This window comes from Pteropus alecto, unplaced genomic scaffold (genome assembly GCF_000325575.1).
Source record: "Pteropus alecto unplaced genomic scaffold, ASM32557v1 scaffold78, whole genome shotgun sequence".
NCBI classification, from domain to species: Eukaryota; Metazoa; Chordata; class Mammalia; order Chiroptera; family Pteropodidae; genus Pteropus; species Pteropus alecto.
Window position 1 is genome coordinate 16,766,495 of NW_006443124.1, and position 21,873 is coordinate 16,788,367.

At 53.9% G+C, this 21,873-nt stretch overlaps 1 protein-coding gene across 1 annotated transcript in view; it reads left to right on the plus strand.

Moving 5' to 3' along the window:
• The window catches only part of ADAMTS2 (ADAM metallopeptidase with thrombospondin type 1 motif 2), a gene marked incomplete at its 5' end in the record, with an annotated part of 202,720 nt that overhangs the window by 117,703 nt on the left and 63,144 nt on the right, over positions 1-21,873 (plus strand). The window contains one exon of the mRNA XM_006923365.3: positions 4,201-4,403. Within this exon, the coding sequence (XP_006923427.1) occupies positions 4,201-4,403 (203 nt within the window). The remainder of the gene's footprint in view (positions 1-4,200; positions 4,404-21,873) is intronic.

A 21,873-nucleotide genomic window follows, 5' to 3' on the forward strand; every position in this document is an offset into this window, starting at 1 on the left:
TGAGGCACCTGCAGACTCAGAGCCCTGGGGTGTCTCTTCTCTGGGACAAACATGCCTGTGTCTACCCATCTCAATTTCTCCACACTGTCCCTCGATGCTGGAGGACAGGGCCCACTCGGCCACATCAGCAATGCTGGATCCCAGGGCCCGGGCTCCTCCTCTGTGGTGTGGCTTTCTGAGTCACTTCATCTTTCTGCTGCTGGGGATTTGTGACGCTGAAATGGGCCAGTAATGAGGATGATGAGAAGCCTTCTCCTCACTGTGGGGTCGATGGCTCCTGGGGTGGCGGATCTTTGCCACTGTGAAGAGCTGTGCATGTGCCCTGCGGGGTAGAAGTGCTGCCCTGTGCTCCAGTGGCTGTGGATGAGCTGGGCCACCGTGACTGGGACCTGCTCATTCCCCTGGAGCACAGGCGCTTCGGGATTCCCTAGAGGCAGTCCTGCTCCCTCAGCCGTCCTCTCCCCAATTCTGATTGACTGAGAATCTGTCCAATTTCTAGAGACTAAAACTGGGGACAGCTCTTGGAAGCTTCCTATTGTGTCATTCTTTGCCTGAGACATGAGCGAAAAGAGTCCCAGCTGCCTTCCAGAAGGGTCCCCCAAAGCAGGGAATGCCAGGAACTTAAGTCCTGTGGTTAACCACTGAAAAGAGACAGTTCTGCCACTGAGGCCTCCGCTCGGGGGCACCTCGCCTGCAGTAGCCGGTCTTCCCCAACGACCGGGACCAGCCACCTGGGGTAACAACTCCTCCTTGTGCTGGAGGCTGTGCAGAGTGCTGCCAGAGTCACTACAGAGTCAACGAAGGCTGGAGCAAAGGTCCCGGTGAACTCCACGGCAGCACTGAGAGCTTTGCTTCTGGGCCTGGGCCAGTAACGAAGGCTGGAGCAAAGGTCCCGGTGAACTCCACGCCACTACGCTTAGCAGGCTGGCTGCGAGCTCCCCGGGGGGTGGGGCCAGTGCGGATAGAGTGGCAAAGAGCCCTCCCTGGGCACCAAGGGACCAAGAGGAACAGAGGTCTTTGGACAAGGTAGGCGACCCCGTGCTGGTGGACAGCCCCAGAGGCCGTGGTTGGTGTCAGGGGATTCACTTGGCAGCCAACCCAGGACGAGGGCAGGAGCCTGCCACTGGCCGAAGTTCCCTGTAGCAGAACTTGGCTTAGGGGACAGATCTGCTGGGACTGGGTGTGCTCAGGGTCTCTGCACAGCTTCAGTGGCAGGATCAGGCCCATCATAGGAAAATGGGGAGACATCCAAGGTTGACAGGGTGGAACGTCAGCCTGGCTGCTGGGTCCCGTCAGCGCTCATGTGGCCTGGGCTTGGCAGACCCCACTCACTTGGGGCTGCTTCTTATATCTTGCCAGGCAGGGCTGGGGCTCCCAGGGTCTGGGTAGCAGGGTGGGGTTGGCGCTTGCCGGGAGCCCTAATGAGCCCTGTCTTCCTCTCCTCATCTGCATTTTGACCTTGGCTTTGGGGTATCTCTTCAGGGGCTGGGCCTTGTGGGGTTGAGATGTTCTAGCACACAATGTCTAAGTCACCCTCCAAAGTAACTTAAAGCAATCATAGCAATGACAATCACGCTTGCAGGGAAATGGATGTTGCTAGTGCACCTTTAGAAAACTTTGTTTGTAATACAGGGGCTGGGCCTTGTGGGGTTGAGGTGTTCTAGCACACAATGTCTAAGTCACCCTCCAAAATAACTATGATTAAAGCAATCAGCAATGACAATCACGCTTGCAGGGAAATGGACGTTGCTAGTGCACCTTTAGAAAACTTTGTTTGTAATGGACCTGTAACATGCAGTTTAATCAAAAACCATGCTCATTTGGCAAAAGCAGCTACTGGTTATGGCCCAGTTAACTCTGGCCCAATGTCAGCCCCCTCACCCTCCCACAGGGACTGTCGAGAGGGGTCGCTGACTCCCTGGGTTAGGGTGGGGAGACACTCTGATGACCTTGGGGGCCAGGAGAGCAGTGACGGCAGCGGGCCAGGTGGCCTGAGGATGTGGTCCTATGTGTCCTGTTTCCATGTGTAACTGTCACTCCACAGCCAGTGCAACCCCCCTTCCTGCCTTGTGACCCCATCTCCTAATTCCTCAGAGAAGCTGGCCATTCTAGATTTTGTTTAATGAGATTTCTCCCAATTTTGAAATACCGTCAACCAGGTAAGGTATTTTTTAAACACCATGTGGCCCTAACAAGTGCCTCTGTGGGCTGGTTTTGCCCAGGGACCACTCGTCAGTGACTCTGGGCTCATCAGGGGCAGAGGGTAACATCCAGCCTCTTCCCCAGGGAAGAGATATTTTATGGAAATTACCATTTTTCTGCTTCCCAAGGTGGCTCTGAAGGTGAGCTGTCTCTGCTTGTTGGAAATGCAAAGAAATAAATGTGTAAAAATAGAGTAGCAATTCCTCAACCCCCCATCAGCTTTAAGTAGCCGGTCTCTCCTCTGGGAGAGGCAAGGTTGCCCTGAGTCATCTCCAGGCAGCCCAGCGGGGGGGTTAGCTGCACGCCTGCCTCCCCAGGCTGTCTGGGCAGCGCCTGCCATGTGCGTGTGCATGTGCGTGTGCATGTGCGTGTCAGGGGTGCACAGAGGACTACAGGGCGGTGGGGGAATGAGGACCCCAGGAAATACAGGAATGCAAGCAGCGGCTTCGTCTTGGCCCGACTTACTCCTCTTCTCCATGAAGGCTCCCTCTGCTTCTCCCGCACCCTTGCACCCCTCTTTTCCTTCTTGCTGTCTATGCAGTGGCCCGGTTGCAGGTTTGTGCCTCAGACCTAACAGACAGCAGGTGTGAAGGAGAGAGCTCCTGGCTGAGAGTCAACCTCACCGGGGGGTCCATCAATCCTCCTGTCTATAAAATGGGGACGATAAACACACAAAGGGGGCCGTTGTCCGCACTGGGTCAACGCAGGGCCAGATGGTGGGCAGGACCGGGCGGTGGACCAGCTGCCCTACCTGGCTATGAGTGGCCATGCTGCTCTCGGAGCCCTATTCTGCCTCCGGGGTCTGTTGTGTGGCACTGTGACATATAGGGAGTCCCTGTCCATGTCTGGAGGAGGCAGCAGACAAAAGGCTTTGGGGCCAAGTGAGCAGAATTGCTCTGGAAGACCCTTGGGAGGTGTCTGCAGTGGCACTGACAGTTGAGCTGGGCTCTCAGCCCCACCTTAGCAGTGGGGCCGTAGGCCTGGACACCATCTCCTGGGTTGGTGCTGTCATGATGACCTGAGGACCAAGGGCCTTCCAAGGGTAGGAGTCTCTGATAACCCCTCCCCTCACACACAGAGAATGCCCAGGAGAAGCAGGACCCTGAGGTTAGGGACCGTTCAGGGCGGGACCCAGGGCCAGTGGGAAAAGGCAGAGAACCAGGGCAGCAGCTACAGTTGTTCATAAGGCAGGACAATGTCCTGGGGGCCTGGGTGTCTCAGCTGAGGCCCCTCAGGCCCCACTCCCCCACTCTGGGCCAGCGGCCAAGCCTGTGGGGGCCGGAAGTGAGCCTCTTCCCAGGTGGACGGTGAAGGAGCTACCATGAGAAGGGCTTGTCCTAGTCCCTGCATGATTCAGTCAGGCAGCTACACCTGTCCTTGGCCTGGGGCCAGGTACAGCCATGGGTGCCCCTGAGGGGTCTTGACCATGGAGTTGGGGTGGTTGGACCTGGCCCAGAAACCAGGAGCCCTGCTTCCATGGACTGAGCAAGAGGTCCCAGAAGGGAGCTGCCCAAGGAGACATCGTAGAACAAGCACCACCGGGCCTGGGCCTCAGTGACCCCAGCTATAACAGAGGTGGCTACATTTGGGAGACCAGCTCTTTGGCACCTGGATAGCCCTTCTCAAGTGTTCAAGTGTGTGAATAGGTGAGAAGAGCTGGCTCTGCCCACACCCCCTCCTGCCTGGGCAGCCCAGTGTCTCGTTTGTCACTGGGTGCCAGACCTGGGCCCTGTGTTGGCCGAGGCACTGGTCTGTATGCTGCTGGGTCTGAGCTGATTAGGTGTGCAGTGCTGCCCTCTCTGAAGCTCAGTCCATTCTTCCATAAAATGGGGGCAAGAATGCCCTTGGTTTGAAAGTGCCATGAGTTTTCAGCAAGGTGATGGCCAAGTTGGTGCTGGGCAGGTACTGAGTTGCATCTGAGTGGGGTTTTGTGCTGCTGCAGCCGTGTCCCTGGCAAGCCTGGGCCGCTGCTGCAGACTATGTCTTCTGTCTTTCCAGGGGCCTCGGCTGGCAGCCTGGACAGCCTGAGCCTCAGCCTGGGCGTACTGGAGGAGCACGTGAGCAGCTCGCGGCGCCGGGCACGCAGGCACGCTACCGACGACGACTACAACATCGAGGTCCTGCTGGGTGTGGATGACTCTGTGGTCCAGTTCCACGGGAAGGAGCACGTGCAGAAGTACCTGCTCACGCTCATGAATATCGTGAGTGGGGGTGGGACAGGTGGGGCGGGCACCTGGGCTTTCGCAGTTTCCTAGTGAACATGGGGTAAGCAATGTGATCACAGGGACATTCTGGGTCCTCAGGTGAGAAAAGGTGACCTTCCGACTGACCACACTGAACCTCAGTTTTCTCATCTGCAGGTGGGGGTAATTCTCACTCAGCAGGCCTGTTTACCTGCTAAGGCAATTTTTTCACAAACTCCAGTCATTGGTGTACCATTTTTCTTGATTTTGGCCATATCTGCATTGTACCTGGAATGTGAGTTTTCTTATAGAGCAACTGACATTTTTAAAACTTAGAATTATTTACTGAGGAAAACTCACCTGATGTAAAGGTAACCCAAAGTGAAACGTAAAGCAATGTTGCTTAGCCTCTGTAGACAGCCCTGCCTTCTGCCCACTCTGCCCCACAGCCACTCCATTTAAAAAGATCTGTGTGTTTGAGAGGGGACAGATAGCCACTGGGGCCTCCTTGAGGTAGTCAGAGGAAATGAAGATTGAAGAGTGGACCATTTCTCCCTTGAGGCTGAACCATTTAATGGGACATCTGTGTGCCACCTAAGTCTTCTGGACATGAAGGGCACCTGCACCTGGTCTACCTGATGCAGAGAGATGAAGGGGTCGACCCTGCATTCCAGGCCCACACCCCTGCAGGAGGACGAGGATGCTGACAGACTGGCCGGTAGAGGGCGCAACCCCACCTCTGCCTGGCGCCTGATCGGGGTCACTGTGGGGACGTGGAGTGTCCAGCCGCCAAAGTGCAGGCTCTGGGGGCAGCATTAAGCTCAGCTGAGCCCAGCTGGGAGAGTTGGGGTGGTAGGGCGGAGCAGGGCGCGTCCTGCATGTGGACCGCTGGTAGGGAGGGCAGATTCGTGGAAGGAAGCAAGGGGTTAGAGGTGAACAAGGAAGCCCAGTAATGGGGCCTTGGAAGGCAGCAGGGCTGTGTGCCCCAGTCTTACAGGCCTTAGTGTTCGCATCTTTACAATGGGTCAATAATTTCCATCTCAGGGGTTGTCGTGAGGACTAATTGAGGTGACAGAGGTGAACGTGTCTTTCAGTGTCTAAATAAAGTGTGGCTTTGCTATCGTGAGCATGACGATATTTAATTTAGCAACAGCACATCTAGAATTATCCTCTAGAGGTACTTTGAAGATTCTGTTGTTAGGGTATCCCTGGTGAACTGTTCCTGAGGCTGGTGGAAGAAAGTCAGCTTTTCCCAGGTGTGGAGGGTCCCACTGTCACATGTACCTCGTGCCCCATGAGCCTGTAGGAGGAAGTCTAGAACTTTCTCTTAATGTTGTCCGTTAACCTCGGTTTATTCATTTACTCCCTCATGATCTAACTGTGCCTCAATTTCAGATAGTTTGGTTAGTTTCTTGACAAGCATGAGAAATAGAAAAATTCTTAAATCGAAACAACTTTTTTAACAAAAAAAAGGATTTTAGGAGATAATTGAGGAGCTGAGAGAGAGGAGTCGGGCCTCGTCTTTTTCCCTGTCACCTCCAGCAAGCGTTCATCAGATGCGTTCCTGTCCCAGGAGCAGTGGCTGGTGCTACAGAGGCAAGGGCCTGACAGGCTGTCCGGGGCCGGGGACTCAGGGTCTGCACCTCTGATCTGGGCTGCGCCTCCCTCTCCAGTGCAGTGTGGTAGAGGAGATGACATGGGTGTGTCGACTTGACGGTTAACGCCCTCCAAGGCTCTGTGTCCTCGTTCAGGGCAGCACACACCTGGAGAGAGCCCTGGGGGCTGAACTAGGACACGTGGAGCCTTTAGGGGGTCTTGGGGAGGAGCGGGAGGGAGGAAGCATGACCTGGTAGAACGACGCTGTCAACGATGCTGTCTAATGGGGCTGTCCTCTGTGTGGGGAATGCTCAGGTTCTGTCCTGTCCAGTTCACAGCCACCAGCCACCTTGGCCTTTGAGTGCTTGAAATGTGGCTGGTGTGATAGGAGAACTGGATTTTCAATTTATTTTTTTCCAATAGAATTTTTTAATTTTAATTAAAAATGTTTTTAATTGTGGTAAAAAAAAACATATAACATAAAGTTTACCACCTTTGCCTTTTTTAAGTGTATAGTTCAGTGACATTAAGTATATTCATGTTGTCATGCAGCTGTGGCCACTATCCATCCTCAGAACACTTTTCATCTTGCAAAACCGACACTCTGTCCCCATTAAACACATGCTCCCCTCCCCCTCCCCCAGCCCCTGGGAACCTCCGTTCTACTTTCTGTCTAGAAGGTAGACTGCTTTATGAAACTGACCGCTCTAAGGACATCACATAAGTGGAATCACACAGCCTTTGTCCTTTTGTGACTGGCTTATTTCACTTAGCATAAGTCTTCAAGGTTTATCTATGTTGTAACACGTGTCAGGATTTCTTTTCTTTTTATTGCTGAGTAATATTCTGTTGTACGGTGAGGCCACGTTTTGTGTACCCATTCATCCATCGACGGACCCTCAGGTGGCTTCCACCTTTTGGCCATTGTGAACATGCTGCTGTGAGCCCAAGTACACAATATCTATTCCAGTCCCGCTTCAGTCCTTTTGTGTATATGCCCAGACGTGGAATTGCCGGATCATATGATGAATCTATTTTTAATTTTTTGAGGAACCTCCATACTGTTTTCTACAGTAGTGGCTCCATTTTATGTTCTAACCAACAGGGCACGAGGGTTCCAATTTCTCCACGTTCTCGCCAACACTCGTTATCTGATAATAGCCATCCTAATGGGTAATTTAATTTTTGTAATTGATTTGTATTTGGATTCAATCATTCATGTGGCTGGCGGCTACCGTATTGGACAGCACAGTTCCAGGAGGTCTGTACAACAGGCTGTGCGGGTCACCACCAAGGTGGCCAGAGCCCGTCCTCTAAACTTGACCAGACATTTGATGCTAGCCTTAGATGTAGGCAGCCTTGGGTGTGGGGCCTCGAGACCCTGAAGGTGCTGACTCACCTGGAGATGCAGCCAGAGCCTCTAGTGGGCCTGGGAGGCCTGGCCAGGGTGCAGATCCCTCTCCTTGTAAGTGCACAGCTGGTTACGGGGCTTCCCGGCGCTGGAGCCAAAGCAACAACGTGGAGGACAGATTTGGCGGCAGCCAGCCCGGACTACGCTCCAAGTGAGGCATTTGGTCAGCAGTGAGGACAGCCAAGGCCAGGGCTGAGTGTTCCCAGTGGCCGAGACCTGGGGGCCAGGCCTAAGTGGACTCAGTTTGTCCCCTGAGGAAGGCCCTAGAGGCCCTGGGAATGGAACACTCCGGTGGGGGTCCCTTTGATGGGAGCCCTGGGAATGCGGGGTGCAAGGAGGAGCAGAGGCCATGGAGTGCCGGATATAGGTGTGGCTGGACCCTGGCTGCTTTGCTCTCTCTCATCATTCTGGGTGGCTCTTTGGCTGGATCCCCTTTGGGGTCTCTCTGTGGCAGAGCCTGGGCTGCTATGTGGGTCCTGGTGTGACACAGACATTTCGGGTTCATTAAATATTCATGTGCTCCCCCCTCCCCTCCATGTCTCAGCCTCACTTGCACCAAACTGGGGGCCATGGGCTAGTTCTGTGTAACAGCCTGTGTGGAAGGAAGTGACACATGTCACCTCTTGGCTGAGGCAGTTAAGCATTGGTGTATCCCCTCCCTCTGCTCCTTTTCCTGCCAGAGTGATCTCAGAAGAAACATGTCCTGGTAGGCGTAGCTACAGAATGGGGCAGGGCCACCCAAACTGCATCAGGCTGTGATGTGTGCAAGGAAACACACAGCAGCCTTTATTATGTCGAGCTGCTGAGATGTGGTGGATTCTTTGCTACTGCAGCATAGCCTGTCCCACTCTGACTAATACACTCGGCTCCCGATCATCCATGTTAGGCTGTGAGCAAATTTCAGATAATGATAAATTCAATGAAGGAAATAAAATAGCTGGTGAGCTAAAAGTTTAATCCCTGGTCAACGAGTGTGTGCATTTTTAAGCTTTCTATACTGGCATGTTTTCTATTGTAGTTTCACCTATTCGTCCTCCACTGAGCAAATGTCTAGCTCCCTACCTCATGCCACCAAATTCTTTTCAGCTGTGGTACCTTGATAGCTACAACTGGGATAAACTTTTTTCTTGTAATTGTATTTATTTGATAATAATGAGCTTGCATGTTTAAAATACATGCATTTTAAAACTGATCATCTTGTAATTTTGGGATTGGCCTGCTCATGTCGTTTATTCCACTGGAACTTGAGTTTCTTGTTACTTTGAAGAATCTTTACACTAAAATAGATTAACTTTTTGTCTGTCGTAAGGGCAGAAAATACTCTTCCTGATTTTGTGGTTCGCCTTCCGTTTCGTTTTGTCGAGGGCCTGTTTTTGACGGCTCGCATTATTGTGTGCGGTCATGTCCCGAGATCTTTCGCTCCCCAGTTTGCCCTGGGTGCCGTGTACTTCCTGCCTCCTCTGCAAGTTAGTCTCCTGGGGCTTTGCTCTGGCCACCTTGGTGGTGACCCCCACAGCCTGTTGTCAGCAGCATCGCTTCCCAAACACCAGCCTCTAGTGACCACCTGGTCATTCTTGCCACACTGCGTTCAGCCCAGCAGCCTCACACCCAGAATGTCTCCAGGTACAAAACTCCCAGGGCTGGGGCAGGATAAAATTTGCTCTCTTGCTCAAAGAGTGGGAAAAAATGCCATATAAGGTACATAGCAAGCCTTTTCCTTTCTCCTGCAGTCTCAAGATTTAAAAATTTTCTCTTTTTTGTTGCTATAAAGAAAAATTAGAATTCTTAATTACTAGTATGAATTTTACCATTTATCTTTATATTGTACGAAGCCTGTTTTAAAGGCACACATTAGAGCATTTAGCTTGTACGAAGAATCGCCAAGATTAAACAGGTTTGTATTTCATGGCTGAAGCCCAGAGGGTGCCTCAAGCAGGTCAGAAGTTCAGATGAAGTGCCAGCCGGACCTGGGAGGTGGAGGACAGGAGCCCTAGGAGCAGAGCTGGCAGAGAGCGGGGTCCTTTAAGCTCAGAACTTCACGGAGGCCCCAGTCCAGCCACCAACGCCTCAGCCCCGCTGACAGCCGCCACTGGAGGGACACATGGCACCATGCCCTGCCCAGGGAATCTGGGCACGTGGAGCCTGGCATCACCCCTTCCCCGGGAAGATGGCTCGGATCCTCACATCTCGGCACCTGGGTTAGCGTGCCTGACAGGCTCACCTTCCTTGAGCCTGTGTGGCACTGCCCCGGGTGGGGTGGCCACAGCCATGACCCAGCTCGAGATGCTGTGGGAAACATGCACCTCCCCTGACATTTCTTGCCTCTGAGTCCAGGTCCCCACTGGAGGCAGTGGTCAGAGAGTGGGGTGTGAGCAGCTGAGGACCTGTCCTAGACTCGTGGGACCGTGTGTGAGACTGTCCCATCTGATTTCACTTACAAAGCACAGATTTAGAGGCAAAGTGATGAAGGATTTCAAGACGGCAACCACAAAGCATGAAGTGTCAAGCGTGGGGCCCTTCTGAGCGCAGGCTGGCTGCTTGCAGGCTAACCCAGGACCGTAGCCTCCAGGTTGTTGTCTCCTTGCCCAGGGGCTCTCAGCCTGGTCAGAAAGGCTGGGACCCCCAGGGAAGGCCACCAGGGATCCTCACACACCAGTTTGGGGCAGATGTGTGGCTCGTCCAGCCCTGCTGGCTCCTCCAGGCCCATCCCCCATCCCCATGTGGGCCCCACGTGGGCTCCCTGCTTCAACAGGCTCGTCTGCTGGCCTCCATCGGGCCTAGCCCTAAAGACCGGGAGCTCCCCTCTGCCTGGCTTCCCTGCGTGCTGAAGCTGCTGCCCTATTTGGCCTTTCCTCCTTGGAAACGTGCCCCTTGCTGTGTCTGGCCTTGCAGGCTTGGACGTGGCTGACACTCTTGACCACGCCTGCCACTGACCCTGGTGCTCAGGGAATGACCACGTTGCAGACTTGCTCGCCAGCCCCTGGGCCAGCCTCTGCTTCTAACTCGGTGCCGTGGCAGCACGAGCCTGGCCCCCCAAGGAGCTGTGCTCGGATGCAGCCCCTGTGCTTGAGGCGCCTTGTCACCCTGCCAGCTTGAGGGAACGGGAGGCCAGGGATGAGTGCCCTAGCGGACAGCTGGAGCCATTATTAAAGTAACACGTTTACATATGCATTTTTAAAAGTAAAATTTATGTGTGCCAAGACTTCAAGAAATGTAAAATCTGGGCACAAGATCAGTGCTTCCTGTACAGTTTTATGGCATTTATCTGAAACAGTAACTTCAGTCCAACTCTTTCCTGAGAAAATAAAGGCCTTACTGTGTCGTTTGGGGTCTCAGTGTCCACCGAGCCTGTACGAGCTGTGGGCTGGCTGCACTCCTTGTAGACTGAGGACCTTTGCTCCTGGGGCCTCAGGAGGTCTGCCAAGGCCACCAAGGCCGTGGGACTGACGTGCGGTTTCTTCCCTGAGGTGCCACTGTTTTTTAGACAGCAAGCATTTTAAAACACCAATTTTATATTAAAGTAAACAAGGACACGTTACTGAGTTAAAGTAAAATTCACACGAAGTTTTCAAGATAAACTGGAGATTCTAAAACAGGGTTGACAAAACCACTGCCTGAGGGCAAATCCAGCTCGTTGCCTCTTTTTGTAAATAAACTTTTATTGGAACACAGCCACACCCATTCATTTATGAACCGTCTGTGCTGCTTTTGTGCGACAGTGGCAGAGGGGACGAGCTGGGACAGGGACCATCTGGCCCACAAAGCTGAAAGGAGTCACAATCTGGTGCCAAAGAAGTATTTGCCATTGGGCTCTGAAGAAATCTACTCGCTTGGTATCCGCATTGAGCTGTGGCCCCAGAGCTCTATAGTTTGCATATGTGTCCCATTGCCTTTGGGTGTCCACGTTAAGAGAGCACCGAGTGTAGAAGGAGGACTGGCGTTGAAGTCAAGCATCTGTGTCCAAACCTTGGCTTTCACCTCCCTGGCAAAGTTCCTGCCTTGCCCTGAACTTGGCTTCCTCATCCTTAAACCTGTCCTGGCTCAGGCCCCAGGTCACCCCCGCCCCACCCCGGCCTTGCCAGCTTGGGGAACCTGTGAGGTCACTTTGGGGGTTCTTTCCAAAGCAGTCGGATGAGCTGATCTTAACCACTTGAGAAACAGCAGAGCAGGAGGAGCAGACTTCTGGGCAAGCAGAGCTGTCGCTCCGCTGCGTTTACTGCTCCCGTCCCGGGAGAGTCTCTGAGCCTCTTCTTCTGCTGAGGGTACACATGCTCCTGGGGCCCACAGAAAACAGGGACCCAAAGGGGCTTGTGAGCTCCCAGGGGCCATGCCCTCCGACCCCTCGTAGCACAGAAACATCCTCTGTACAGTGTGTTCTAAGACAATTTTTGTTGAATGAATGGTTTCTCTCTGTGCCAGGATTCAGATTTTTTCCTTTTTTCTTTTCTAATTTAATCCAGAAATTGGCCTGGGTTTACCAAAGCCTTGCCAGGGTTTGCAAACAATCAGAGGCACACGGGCTCCATTTCTAACCAGCTTCCAGGAATGTCAGGGCCATGTGGTGATGGTGGGGAAGGCAGCAGGGGACAGGAATGCTTCCTGCTAGTCCTGGGGTGGGGTGGGGGTGCTCTTGAACTGGCCATAGAGCTGCAAACCAGCGAGGGGAGGCGCGGCCCCAAGGCCTGCTCACGTGTCTCTGGCTCTGGTTCCCAGGAAAGAGAAAAACATCTCTGAAACCAGACACTAAAACTTGGTTCTCTAAGTTGAAGGGAATCAAGCAGGGCTCCCAGGCAAGAGGGACGCATTTGGCTCTGGGCTTGGCCACAGCAGGGGAAGGAGAGGGGGGAGGATGGGAGCAGAAGCTCCATTGTCACATGCAGCTCTCCAGGCACTGGGGTCTGCTGGTGCTGTGGGCCACAGCAAGGCGTTCCTGGCACTGTTCCTGCTCCACGTGCTTGTCTCGCTGGCCTGAGAGCAGGGCCCCATGTGCCACCAGGAGATAGGGCTATCAGAGCCAATGGTGTGTGTGAGGTGGATACGCTGCTTACAAGAAGGCGGCACGCTCAGATGCTGATGGCAGCCAGGCAGAGGCGTAGCTAGGGACGAGGATGGCTGCGGACAGTAGGGAGTAGTGGGGACCAGGGTGATAGGAGACACCATGCCCCTGGAGAGCCCCTCCTGTGACCCACTCACTATGGTCATGTAGGAATAAGCAGGCCCAGTGTTGCCAGCTCTTTTTTTTTCCACGAGAAACTGGAAATCCAACTTTCATAGGAAATCTAATTATTTTTCAATGTCGGCAACACGTTGAAATTAAGACCTCACACTACACAAGTGACTACAGGCAAGTCTGACCAGGCAGTGGGTGGACTGTTCCTTCTGGCCTAGAACAAAGGAGGCGAGTTGCCTGCCGTGCTGTGTCCTGTGATGGGGCAGCTATGCCACCTCCCAGGGCTGCTGTGAGCATGACTCAGGTTAAACAACAGAAAAGTGCTGGGTGCATGGAAAGCATCCCGCGATTGTGAGCCATTCCAGTCACGTGTTTGTTCCTGGGGCACTCTCTGAACCCCTGGTCTAAGTTGGCCCCATTCTGGGCTCTGTGTACAGAAATGAGCAGTCATGTCCCTGCGCTCAGAATGCTTGGAGCATGAAAGGGGTGGGGAGCAGGACAAGGAACGAGTAATGACACCCTGATTAATGTGGGTACTGATCATGAAATGTAGGCACTACAGGGTGAGAGGGAAACGTGCCTCAGATGAGGGCCACTTGAGCTGCCCTTAATGCAGAGGAAGGGGTTAGTTAGCCAGGGAGGGAGCCTGAGCTGTGCTGGCGCTGCTGTGGTTGGTGGAACGGCATGTGCGAAGGCCTAGCGGTGTCGCCCCATCACAGAGCATGGCTGGGCCCCGCTGCAGGGTGGGTGCTGGGGGAGAGGCGGGATGTGAGATTGGCAAAGCCTTCTGTGCTGGGCCAGGGTCTTGAGATCTACCACCATACTCTTACAGGGGAGTGATGAGGTTGGTTTTGGGTCTTTAAAAAGAAACACCGTCTTTGGGAGTTTGAGGCTTATGCCTTCCATTTTCAGAAACGCCTCTGCCCAGGGCCTGAGTTTTCATACACGCTGGCCCTGTGCAAGGGGGCACTTGCATGACGTCTCCACATTGCCCAAGGTTCCCTTTCCTGGGGCTCAGAGAGGTGGGTGGCAACGTGGATATGGGAGCTGGAATTGGGAATGAGCCCAGGTGACGTCCTCTCCCTGCTCTTCTTTTTTTTTTTTTTTTATTTTAGTTTTTTGACCATCGTTCACATAGCCACATCCTTGAACTTATCTTTAAAATTAAAACTCAGAGATCCTTCTGAGTTCAGTTGAGGTGTGGACTTAATTATAATCCAAACTCATGGTCTTCCATTACTTTATAACTTCCACTTATTTTACTTCTGTCTACTTCACTTCCTCCATACTGAGATTGGGTTGTCACTGACTATTCTGTTTATATTCTTAACTTGTTTGCTCAATGACATTCTTTTTGTGCATTAATGGAGGAATCACAGTAATTGTTTCTTCCTTGCTGAACAAATGAAAATTTGGCAAGATAAAAAGAATTCTGGAGATGGATGGTGGCGATGGTTGCAAAACGGGGCGGGGGAGTGTGCTTAGCGCCACTGCACTTAAAAATGGTTAAGCTGGTAAATCTCACGTGTGTTTTACCACAATGTAAAAAAGAAAGAGTTTTAAAAGGTCTCGTCCTCTCCCTGCTCTTCTTTTTTTTTTTTTTTTTAATCAAGATGAAACGGGTGTGAAGTCATGTCACAGACTCAGCATGCAGGACTGGCTTCCCGGGAGGTAAACGAGCCTGGGAAGGGATGGGAGAGGGGAGGGGATAGAGAGGACAGGAAGGGAAACAGGAAGAAACTGGACAGCACCTATCAAGAAGGTCCCGGAGGAAGCCCGCCCCAAAGTTTGTCCTTACTTGAGCCCCTCTGACCTCCCAACAGCATTCTGTGTCCCGTGCCCACGCCCAGCTCTGCACCTACTTGTGACCTTCCTGGCTCTTCCCTTTGGCTTCTCCATCCTGGGTCTTCCTGTTCTAAGGTTCGCTCAGCTGCCCTGTCCTTCGTCCATTCAGTACATTTCTGTATAGTGCTCACTGCGTACCAGCCGGTGTAGGCGCTAGGAGTGTGGTGGTGAGTGAGCCTGAGGTCCTGCCTGCATGGAGCCCTTTCTAAGGTGGGGGGCCGACAACTGCCCCCACCTTGGATGACGACGAAGCAGACAGAGAATGTCCTAGTGGAGTGCTCACGCTGTCCTCCCTCTGCCTCTCCCCGCCAGCACCTCCCTCCCTGCCCCTGGGGGACACCTCCTGATAGCTGACAGAAAAGCTTCTGAGCAGCCTGTCCTTAGCCTCCCTGGGGGAGCTGATGATTGTCAAAGTGGGAGTTAGCATCCCAGAGGACCAGGAGGGCCACGCATCGCCACTCCTCAGTGACAGCTGCAGACAGCTGCGTTGCTCGTCTCTGTAGACTCCAGCAAGGAGGTGACAGCTGAGCCGGAAAAGCAGAGAATGTGGTGCTGCTGGGATCCGGTTTGGGCCAGCATGGGTTGTCACTGCTCTGGCCCCCTGTGCTGAGGTGTAGTCCAGCAACCCTGCCAGGGGGCCCTTAACATTGTGTCTCGGAAGAGTTAGGGTTTCACACAAGGCACCACAAGTTCAATGTGAGATTCTGAGGGCCCACTTACCTGGTTTGCATGTTCAGCACCTGGCCAAGGGCCCGGCATGTAGTAGGTGTCGAGTAAACATCTTTGAATGACCAAATAAGTGAGTAAGTGTATTCCCGTGAAGTGACTATGGTCCCACAGACTCCTATGAAAAAAACAGACCCTACCTGTCCATGAAAAACAAGTCCCAGTAGCCCAAGTGTCCTTGTCCCTTCTTTTTTATGCCCCAGGCCCTTCTCCATTGTGGATGCTGAATGTGTGACTTCACCAGTTCACAGGATCTCACAGCTGTAATTTCAGCAGATTTCCCCAATTGCTCTCCAAAGTCTTTGCCCCGTTCCCACCTGACTCACATGAGCAAGGTTCTCACTTCCTCTGAGCCTCAGCTTCTCCATTGGCAAAACAGATATAACAGTGCTCCCTTGCAGGGCGTGGGGGTGAAAGGTAATGACATGAGGAGGTACCTGGCACAGGTCTTGGAAGGTCAAAGCTGACCAGTAAGATGCTGCCATCCTTCCTTCATCATCTGCCAAACCAGCCTAGCTCTTGTCCCTGAGAAGCTTGGCTCTCATGGGGACATACTCTCCTCCCCTAGGGTAGCAAGAGGACCAGGGCCTGGGTCGTCCCCAGCACAGCCTGCGCCCTCTGCCTGGCTGGGGAGAAGGTCACAGCTGGTTTCGACTGCAGAGCATTCCATGCAGAGGGTGCCGTGTTCTCGGGACATCCCTGGGACAGTGGACGTGGAGTGGGGCAGGCTCAGGGGTCAGAGGGACCATGCTGGCCATATGGGGTGGGTGGATGGGAACTGAGACCTGATCTTGAAGCTTTGGGAGCCAGCTGGGTTCTAGCACTGAGATACAGAAAGGCCCTGGCTCTCGGGAGCCCAGCATAAGGAGGGGACAGTTAACAACCCAACAAATGAGGAAATTTGAGATTGTGATATGCCACAGAGGGAGCAGCCTGGCTGGGAGGGGTGTTTGAGTTAGCATAGTGGGCTCTGTGGGGACATCTCATACTCAAATACGGCGTCCAGGTGTGGGGACGGGGTAGTCCTCGTGCCCCCGCCCCACCCGAGCCAGGCGTTGAGGTGGGCCTGTGAGCTCCCCGCAGTCCTGCAGACCAGAAATGATCTGTGGGAACTTGTGCCTCCAGGACTCAGCCCTTTGGTCTGGGTCCCCGGTGTACCTGTGCATTCAGCCATCTCCTCTTCTACCCTCTGTCCCCTTGCTCCACACTTCCAGGTGTCTGTTCTGAGCCTCAGCTCAGGTGGCTGGCATGGGGGCTACACAAGACAATGGGTTTCCCACTGAGTTTGATACAAGCTTTCACTTTGGGAGAGGTGTGTTCACAGCAGAGTCCAGGCAGTGGGCTGTGATGCTGCAAGCAGGGTTGCAGAGAAGCTTCTGGATTCTGCTGGGAGACCACAGATGACAGTCTGAACTGTCACGGTTTCCTCAGTCTCTTCTGGGTCTAAGCCTGCTCCGCAGGGTCTCTCCTTTCCTCCTCATCACTTGGGGTCCCCTGGGGCCCTAGCGATGGTGGGGAGGCTGGCACTAGGGAGAGGAGCAGGTCTGGCCTCTGACCGTTTACCTGGGTTGCTCAGATGTGCTGGGCCCCCGGCTGGTCCAGGTGCAGTGCCACAGCATCCTATCCACTTTGCAGCCTCTTCCAGCTCCAGGCCACTACCCGCTCCCCAGCCAGCATAGCTGGGAGCTACTGGAGCCCTCATCCTGCTCGGGGGCTGGGGAGCCAGCTGCCACTGGGCCTGCTCACGGACTCTAGCCATCCCATCTCTTACCTCGCTTAGTGCCTTGTTGCAAGTGGACCTCATTCTTCTGTGTGGTCTCATCTCAAGGTCAAGGTGGGATGCAGGGCCCGTAGTCCTCGGGACCTGTTTGATCCTGAACGTGTGTCCCGGGGAGCAACAGCAGGGTGGGGACCACATCCCTGGGTCTGACTTCCTGCCTCTGCTAAGCCAACTCCCCTTACCTCCTTGGTCAACCAGGATGCTTTCTCCTCTCCTCTTGCTGTCCCTGGGGACTTGCCATGTGCCATGCCCTCCTTCCTCATGGTGGCATTGCCCCTCTCTCTTTCCTTGGGTCGAAATGATGGTAGGGCAGCAGAAGAATGTGAATTACAGGTGAAATTAAAATTGATTGTTTTCAATGATATTGTAGTGCCAGTTGGACACAGGTGACAGATATCACATCTCAGGGGTGGGGGTCATGCCCCACAAGCTCTGAGATTGGTGGGGAGGGGAGGATGCCTGAGGTCTGCAGAGGGTGTCCCTCCCTGAAAGGGCTGCTCCTGGATGAGACTCCAGGCTGAGCCCCAGAGCTCATAGCTGCCCTGAAGAAGGCAAACTTCTACATTATCACTCAGAGCCAGTCCTGTCTTATTGTCTATTCCAGAACAGAAATTGGCTTCGTCTTCGCATAAGCAAAGACTCATTACAATGTATTTTCCCAAACAAAAGAGCCCTTGGCCTCACTCCCTGTTCTTTAAGCAGTTTTCCCTCAAGGTTTAAAGATTCCAAGATCAATTTCTCAGACAGGGCTCAAGGACGTTGTCCCAGCTTCCTCTCCCCTGGGTTGGGCTAAGGAGAGTGGCTGCGCCGCTTGCCTCATAGTTGGGGCTGAGGTCGTTACAAGGCCTCATTGGCACCGCTGCTGTCACACACACTTTCCCCATTTCCTGTTGGTCCACATTCTCCAAAGCTATACACTCATTCATTCATCCAAAACTCTTTACTGATCACCTGCTATGTGCCTGACATTGCTGGGGACACATCAGTGAGCGGGGAGAGAGAGAGGTTTCTCCTGTACCAAGTGTACAGTCTAGCCTGAGAGCAGCTGTGTTAGTGGGGACTTTAGGGGCTTGCTTTGAGGAGGGGACAGTTGTGTCGGGGGGAGAGCATGGAAAACCGGAGGGCACAGCCAGTGCAAAGGCCCTGAGATGGGGATGGGCCCCAAGGCCAGGCCATGAGGAGAAGGGAGACATTGCACAGCAGGGTTTTGACTTTTTTCTGGTTGCAGTGAGAGGGGTGGGGAAGTAACTGCCCCCTTCCTTTGAAACATATTTATTACTATGACTTTGTTTCTTCAAATGCTCTTCAGATATTTCAACAATTCAGGGTCTGGAAGACAGAATAAGGAATTCTAGGCATGAGACATTGCACAGGCAGCGGGAGAGGCAACCAGGCTTCGAGAAGGCGGGGCCATAAGAGTGACAGAGAAGCCAGCCAGGCTGGCTTCAAGGGAGCCCTGAGGGCCTGTTCCTGAAGGCATTGGGAAGCCATTGAGGATTTCAGACAGGGGAGGTGGGATTCGCTCTGAGGGGTGACTGACTCAGGAAGAATGGTGTGCATGGCTTGTGGGAGGGACACGAAGTGGTCCTGCCACCTGCATGCCAATCTGGGCGATGGGATGGAGGTTTGGGGAAGAGGGGGCATGAGAAGGAGGCAAGGCACTTGGGGGCCACCTGCTGTTTGCTTGCTCTTTTTGCCACGTCTGTCAGCTCTCTGCTCAGCAGAAATGTCATTGCTGCGTCCCTATTAAGGATGTGAGTGATCTGCTGGGACTCTTACTCATTCTTTGCACGCCCAGGTGGCGCCACAGGCTTCTGGCCTCACAACAGCACCTGAGCAACATCTTGTGGGAGTGGGAGACAGCTGGACTCAAGGGGCCTGGGTGATTTCACAGCCCCTTTGGAAAGTTGGCATGGCCTTGGGGGGCAGGGCAGGGCGCCTCCTCAGGCCAGTGGAGGACAAGGATGGTGGGGCCCTCCCCTCAGCACTGTCAGATGGAGCCAGCATGGAGGAGCTTGTTTGCCAGTTGGAGTCTCTGCCGTACCACACCAATGAGCAAGAACTTGACCCAGGCCAGCGGGCACCGTGGGGTCCTGCCTGTGGGAGGGGGTTGCTGGGACCTGGCCTCAGGGGTCCATGAGAAGGGCTCCCAAGAGGGGCCCCATGTTGGGGGCTACCCTTAAGTCCCAGGAGTGAGTGTCACAGAGCAAGGTTGAGGCACAGCCGGCCGGCAGCCCGGCCTCCCTTGGAGCAGTAACCTGTGCAGAGCTGTGTCCCCATGTGGGAGGGGTGAAGGCTTCCTAGGGCTGAAGACCATGAAAGGGGTGCCACAGTACAGGGCCACCAAGGTGGGCAGGGCTGGAGGACTCTGAGAGCTGGCTTGTCAGCTGGCCTGACCAGTGGCCTGGCCTCCTCACTAGCTGTCTGCTGGTCACTCTGGACATGCCCTGTCTAGCTCTTCAGCAGCCCAGGAGGCCCAGATTGTCCCCAAGGTCAGAGTCAGGGCACCCAGCCAGGCCGTTAGGAGCAGGCAGCTGATGGGTGGCCTTGAGGATGGAGCCTCCCCATTCTGGACCGGGGCTCAGCAACCTGATATCCCAAGCTCTAGCAGCCTCACCCTAACCCAGGCAGGATGTGGGGAGCTTTAAGCTGAGTGGGGGTTCCTGGGGTTCTGATTATCTCTGCCCCTAAATCCAGAGTCAGGGTCAGACCTGCCCAGTGTCCAAGAAGGACAAAAGACTCCCTACTCAGGACAAGAGTGGCTGTCCTCAACTCCATGACAGGGCCAGGAAAGCAGGAGGGTCCTGACAGGCAGGGTCTGGCCAGGAATAGGGAAGGGCCAGCCCTGTGTCCCCTTCCTCCCTGTGGAGACCAGCCCCAGCTTTCCTACAACTCCAGTGGGGCTGACCACCCCTCCTCTCGGCCTCAAAGGGCTGTTGGGAGCATAAGCTAAGATAATTCTGGGTGCTCAGGCCTGAGTCCCTTCTGAATAACAAGGCGGGTTCCCCATCTTCCAGAGGGATTGTGAGCACAGGGTCAGAGTTCACCACGCATATAGGGGTATGTCCCCTTGAGGCCCATCCCAAACCAGCTTTGAGAAGTCAGAGCACAGGCTTCAAGGTGGTGCTGTCAGGGTGTCGAGGGAGCCCTGAGCCTCTCATTTTCTGGGGAGGCTCTGAGGGATGACCCCAGGACCTTCCCTTGTCTCTATTCTTACAGAACAAAGGCAGACTGCTTCCTCTTGCCTGTGAGGGGCTGGGGCTGAGTGTATTCCAGGGCCGTGTAAGAAGTGCCCCTATTCCAACCCAAGTCACCCTCATGTCTGTCCCTTCTCTCCAGTTGTCCTCGCATCTGAGCCCTACACTCCACCTCTCAGCTGCTACAGTGGGCACTTCAAACTGCTTTCTGTAAAGGAGCCAGAGGAGTCTTTGTAAAATGCCATGTCGTCATTTCCTGTCTTGGCCCCGTATTGTCCTTTGCTCCTTGAGTAGAGTTGGAAACCTTCTCCTGACCAATCTCAGGGGCCCTCTCCCACCTTCTCTCCTAGAATTCTCCCCCTACCCTGTCCTCTCTGCTAGGAACACACCTCACTGCCTCTGACCCCAGGACATTTGCACCTGCTGTTCCTTCTGGCGGGAGCCCCCTCCCCACTTTACTGAGTGAACTTGTCCTCATTTTTCAGCTCTGGGATGAAAAGCCGTGTCCTAAGAGGACCCAGCAATCCCCCCCAACCAGGGCAGAGTCCCCACTGATATGCCTTTAGTTCCCCACCTTTCCTTGCAGCCCTCATCAATGTCATCATGATTATGGAGCTGGTTTTGTTACTGCCGAGGTTCTCTTTCCACCTCCCGACAGAGGGCTAGCTCTGTGCTGGTTTTCAGTGCTAAATCCGGGGTGGTAACACTGTGCCACATGCAATGGGACCAACAGCTCTCTGTCTGCCGAGGGCCATAGAGAAGGAGGGGCTGGGCCACACGACACTGGACTCCAGTGGGTGGGCTCTGAGAGAGGGACTAAGGGTGGCTCAGTTTGAGAAGTCCCTTTGAGAACCAACGAGGGGCCTGGTGGATGGGCATTTACATCCCCAAGCTCAAACATGGGGGAAAACGCAGCCTTCTTTAGTTGTCATCACTGATGCTGCCCTCATCATAGGACAGAAGGAAAGTGAAAGCTGGCCCAGGAGACGTGGCTCAGGCTCATCCTTTTCAAAAGCCTTTAGGGAGCAGAGTCAGGTTAGAGGTTAAGCTCCGACTCTGGGCTTGTTGTAGTCAGCTTGGACCACTATAACAAAATACCACAGACTGGGGGCTTAAACAACACACATTTATATCTTACAGTTTGGAGACTGGAGATCCAAGATTAAGGGGCTGGCTGATTCAGTTCCTGGTGAGGGCTCTCATCATGGCTTGCAGACGGCTGCTTTCTTGCCCTCACATGGCAGAGAGAGAAAGAGATAGAGAGGGAAACAGAGACAGAGACACAGAGACACAGAGACAGAGAGAGGGCTCTTCATGCCTCTTCCTATAAGGATACTGGTCCCATCGTGGGAGCCCCACCCTTAGGACCTCATCTAATCCTAATCACCTCCCAAAGGCCCCAACTCCCCACACCATCAAATTGGGTGTTGGGGTTTCAACATATGAATTTTGGAGGGACACAGTTCAGTTTATATAGCAGGCAGCTCATCACCTGTCCCTCTTCCTTTGGGGTAGGGGAATGTGCATGGCTCAACCGTCCTGTGTCTGCACACACCTGTCCCAGCATGCTATGCCCTGGCAGTGGCCCTCCAGGCTACACACCTGTGGTTTGGGCCCCTTGGGATTTGTTCTCTTGGATGCGGCCATGCAGATCCACCCCTATCTAGCACCCTCTGGGCTCTCTCTGAGGCCCAGTGGTACCCCCAGCCATCCAACCCACAGTCCCTGAATCCCCACACATAGCTGGGAGCTGGGCTACCCTT